Source organism: Coenobita brevimanus, chromosome 110, assembly GCF_032717465.1.
Source record: "Coenobita brevimanus isolate Jiangsu-jjx chromosome 110, ASM3271746v2, whole genome shotgun sequence".
In the NCBI taxonomy this organism is placed as follows: Eukaryota; Metazoa; Arthropoda; class Malacostraca; order Decapoda; family Coenobitidae; genus Coenobita; species Coenobita brevimanus.
Genome location: NC_137063.1, coordinates 27,731,054 through 27,736,141, shown reverse-complemented (window position 1 = coordinate 27,736,141; position 5,088 = coordinate 27,731,054). Strand labels below are relative to the sequence as shown.

General features: G+C 42.9%; 1 protein-coding gene across 1 annotated transcript; it reads right to left on the bottom strand.

Moving 5' to 3' along the window:
* Nucleotides 1-793: 793 nt before the first annotated feature.
* Nucleotides 794-2,972, bottom strand: LOC145417519 (uncharacterized). The gene is made up of 2 exons (XM_080286228.1): nucleotides 2,096-2,972; nucleotides 794-1,710 (listed from the first exon to the last, which is right to left on the bottom strand). Exons 1-2 carry the CDS (start codon nucleotides 2,970-2,972, stop codon nucleotides 794-796), a joined length of 1,794 nt encoding a protein of 597 aa, XP_080142354.1.
* Nucleotides 2,973-5,088: the final 2,116 nt, after the last annotated feature.

The window sequence follows — 5,088 nt, the reverse complement described above, 5'->3', positions numbered from 1 at the left end:
CTTTCCAAGACTTCTCAGTGGTTGGTATAGGTAGCAAAAGATTTTCAACCTCGTCAGAGTACTCAATAACTGTAACAGCACTTACATATGATTCGGCTACATCACAATCATCTGGATCGTAGTCTACTTCATATTTCTTCAGCATATTCACATGAAATCTTTTCTTCTTCCCCCTTATATCTATTACATAATTCAAAGCAGAAGGACACTCTACAATCTTATATGGACCTCTCCAGTTCATGAGTAATTTATTATGGTCAGTTTGTAAAAGCAGCAAAACTTGATCACCCACCTTGAAAGTTCTGTCACTAGCCCTACGATTATAGTAGCTCTTATCCAACTCCTGTGCCTTATCTAATTCTTCCCTTGCTAGCTTACATGTGTTTTCCAATCTCTCACCGAGATCTAGAACATAGCTGTAGGTACTAACAGTCTCGGGTGTGCTGACTGATCCATCCCAAATCTCTCTTAGTACATCCAAAGGACCCCTCACTGTTCTTCCATAAACTAACTCAAAAGGGGAGAATCTAGTACTCGACTGGGGTGCTTCTCTATATGCAAAGAGCAATGGTGCCATGTATCTTGGCCAATCCTTAGGTGCCTCATCACACATTCGTTTCAGCATTTTCTTAAGTGTGCCGTTAAATCTTTCTACTAAACCATTACACATGGGATGAAATGGAGTGGTTTTAAGAGATTTTATTGACAATAACCGTTCAACTTCCCTCATCATTGCTGAAGTAAATTGGCTCCCTCTGTCAGTCAAAACCTCCTTTGGAATACCAATTCTAGACTAGATCTCCATCAACGCATCCGCCACTGTAGTAGTCTCTATATTAGGCAAAGCAACTGCTTCTGGATACCGAGTAGCAAAGTCTACGAGAGTGAGTATATACCTGTCTCCACTATCTGCCCTAGGTGTAATAGGCCCAACTATGTCTATACCCACCCTAGCAAATGGCTCGTCTATTACTGGCATAGACCTAAGCTTTCCTGGTTTTATGCTACCTTTATCCACGGTTCTCTGACACACATCACATGACCTACACCAGCGGCTGACATCAGCCACCATACCTGGCCAAAAGAAAGTTCCTTGAATCCTGTCCAGAGTCTTTTTGTACCCCATATGGCCACTCATGATTCCCTCATGACCTAATTTGAACACTTTCTTACGATAGTTCTTTGGCACAATCAACTGTTGTTTTGTCACTCCTCTAACTGTCATCTCTCTGTATAATCTACCCCCTTTAAGAATAAAGGTTGACACTCTTCCTCTTGCCTGAAACACTTTCTTACTTTGAACATGACTTCTTATAGAGTTCAAAGTTCTATCATCCTCTTGATTTTTCACAAATTCTGATGTAGACACGAAAGTATCAACATTGCTCACCTTCAGTGGTTGTTTAACTTTACCGTCCTTGCGACTTTGTGCTCTAGTAACTGCAGCAATGAGTCCAGCGTCTGATGATCCACCAGCAGTACTCCTCGAAGTTCGTTCCAACTCTGTGGTTACTTCGTCCGTTGCTTCAGTGTCAGATCTTCCACTCGGGACTCTGTTCCTGGTTAGGTTCACGTCCTCTGCGTTGTCTTGTTCAGCCAAGCTTTGATCACTGGTAGACTGTATACTTGTGAGGGAATATGGATTGTCAGTTACACCACCAACAACTAAATCGTAAACTGGGGTCTTACACACAGCAGCATAAACTTTCCCTATTAACCAAGGTGTAGAAATTTCAACTTCTACCTCTGGCATCACTATCACTGCCCCCATTCACCAATTTCAGTGAAACTGTTCTCCCAGTATAGTGTCTCAGTGAAACTAGCTTCTCTTCTACAACACAAGTAGTTGACCCACTATCTAGCATTGCTGTAACAGCTTGCCCCTCTACCAAGCCATTGTTCAATATTAAGTTCTTATAACTTTGCCCATTCCCATTAAATTTGGTAGCTGAACCACTAACTGTCCTACTTTTAGCTTTCACAGATGCTTTTCCTGATGCAGCGGCACTGGTCTGTTTTGATTTATTAAAAGTACACTGAGCTTTTCTATGGTCTAGTTTACCACACTCCCAACATCCTTTACTACCAAACTTACTGTCACTCCCTGAGGTCTTTGTCTTGATCTGCGTTGTAGAGCGTTCTGAAGGTTTCTCTTGCCCTTCAGCCACGGGTTTGTTGACCTTCCTGTTAATCTGGGAAGGGTGACCATGAGCATCAATCCAACGATCTGCCTCCTCCCCACAAACCTGCAAACTCTTAACTTCTTTCTCCTTTAAAAACATCATTAGAGCTGGAGGACACTGCCTTAAAAATTGCTCCCTTGCAACGAGATCTGCTAAATCCTCAAAGGTCTGACTGGATCCATCCGCTTCCAACGACTTAACAAGATTCCTTTTGATTCGACAAGCTAGTTGCACTGCAGACTCGCCATCACGAAACTTTGTGTCGTGAAACCGTTTCCTACAACCCTCTGCTGTCACATCGTAGCCTCTCAAAAGTGCTGACTTCAGCTCATCAAAATCTGCAATGATGTCGTCAGTGAACTGGTGATACATCTCGAGAGCTCGACCCGTTAGCAGAGATGCTAAGGCAGCTGGCCACACCGACCTCTCCCAACTTGCAGCTTGAGCTACCCTCTCAAAGCGAGCCACATAAGAATCTATATCATCTTTGGCCTCATCGAAAATTGGCAGCTTAGGGGGATTAATTACGGTTGCAACTGGTCGAACGTTCTGACCAGCAGCAGCAGCACTAGCAGCAGCAGCAGCCCTCGAAGCTTCAATCTGTGCCTCTAATTCTAAAATCTTTAGCTTCCTCTCTGCTGCACGACTCTCCCTCTCTTGAGCCCGCTCCTCTCTCTGCCGATTTTGCTCTATCACTCTCTCTTCTCTTACCCAGGTCATAAGCTTGTCACCATCTAAGCCCATTTGTTTTCCCTCTTCAATTAACCTCTTTATAGTGTCTGAACTCATGGTGAAAATCTAGATTATAAACTTCCCTGTATACTGCCAACCCGCATGCACAACGAATTAATGGGTCCCTGTTCGGGCGCCAAATGTCATGGCCAAGTTACGGAAACAGTCTCATATGTGAAAAACGACTACCATGATTCCAGAGTTGCACTATTACTACTACTCACATAGTTGGAAATGACCCATCATTCATTTGTACACTGGGGCTAGGAAAATGTAAATTGGAGAATATAATTTATTCACAAAATTATAACTTAATCCTAACTTAATCCTAAGCATAAGAAAGTAAACTACAAGTGAAGTAACCTTAGGAACACTGCTTCACATTACTGGTGACATAACAACCTTACTGAACAGACCATCAAGAGGGTGGTGACTGAGAAGCAGGTAGCATGTCCGCAGGTGTTTCTATGCTAACACCTGCTGTAGACCAAGAGGGCAGTGTGGGCAGAGTTTAGAGCTTCCTCAGTATGCAGGAGTTTCCATCCTCACCCTTCATAGGCTCACAAGTGTCACAGCGGGGAGGAAAGTCGCGAGTCGAGGGCACACTTCACGTGAAGAGCTGCTATATCCTTTCCATACCAGTGCTGCTGATCAACCGCCCAAACCCCAGCTCACAGTCACCACCTCACTTCCCTTGATTCGCACAATGGGGAAATTGAAGCAGTATCTTACAATTCATAATAACTAATCACACTCCGAAAATTATAAAATACAAAATAAGTATACATAAACATACTACATTTGAAAGATCCACAATAACGTATAATTTACTTCTGTGCTCCGAACAGCCTCATTACCAGTGAACTACAACTAACCTAAGTTTTAATGAAACAAACCAGAGAAACTAAATTATACCCTTTTAGAACAAAGATTCAATATTGAACCCTTATAGTCATGAATCATTCTGACAATCTGAACACGGATTGATATAAAATAGTAATATATTCGTATGGTAGGGCGGTCTGTAATCATACAATTTATCATTTTAACAGTTGTATCCATTCAGTATGTAACATTAACTCGCCCCGTCCCTGAGACGTGAATTCACGTCCTCACATGATGTGCACTCATATCCCGGAGACGTAAATTAACGCAGCAACATTGCAAGGTCCCTAATTTGCACAATTTTCAATTTAATTTGCACAATTTTCAATTTTCGCGAGTGATTTTTGGCACGTATACACGGGACACCTTCCTCTACAAGATGCCAGGCAGGGACAATGCCTTACCCAGCATGACCTCCTCCTCCCCCCCCTGCATGCCCTTTTCTCTGCAATTCACCTGTTATCAGTGACCTGGCCAGTAAAGCCATGTCATGCCACGGTACGAAATTCAGGGCCAGAGTGATTCCCCAATCGATGACAATGTGGAGGACAAACATTAGAGGAAGAAACAGTCAGAAATGATGATCAGGTAATGTGGCAAAAAAAGGTCAGGAATGGTGATGAGTTAGTGTGTGAAACAATGCTTATAATGCCTATATTACCGTTTGAAAACCAATATACTCTCATACTGCATATAAATTCGTACCAAATAAATAAATAAATACCGTTTATGAGTGGTGTGGAATAGTTATCCTCCCATAGAACTCGTTTTCTTTGCAGCCAGCCTGATAGAAAACCCTGTAAGGTAAGGAGGTACTCTTACCTGGATTGAGTATTTTAAACCTCAGGTGAGCGATTTCTCTATGAATTTTCGATGTTTCTCACCAAAAGCGGATGTTTGAGCCAAAAAAAAAAAGGTCCAAAAATGTCGGGACTGGGGCGTACCACTGCCCAGAAAACATCGGGATGGGGGGGGTTATACAGTTGGAAGCTATATGTAGGTGTTTGTAGTGGTCGGTGGTGTGCTAGTTCCAGTACTCGACGTAATCACTGTTACTTTACATACTCTATTATAGGTCAATACCATTAGTTACTATTAATACCCCGTGTGTAATAATAGCAAAGTGTTGTTGATAAGTAATGAAATACCAGCCGTGGCAAATAGAGACACAACGACACCCCCAGGAGGCGACCATGGAGGGGCTTTGAGGGTGCGCACACCATCCGTGCAGTATGAGCATATGTCCCATACAGCCGTGCGCCCTTATTCCACGAAGCGTACCCAGCAG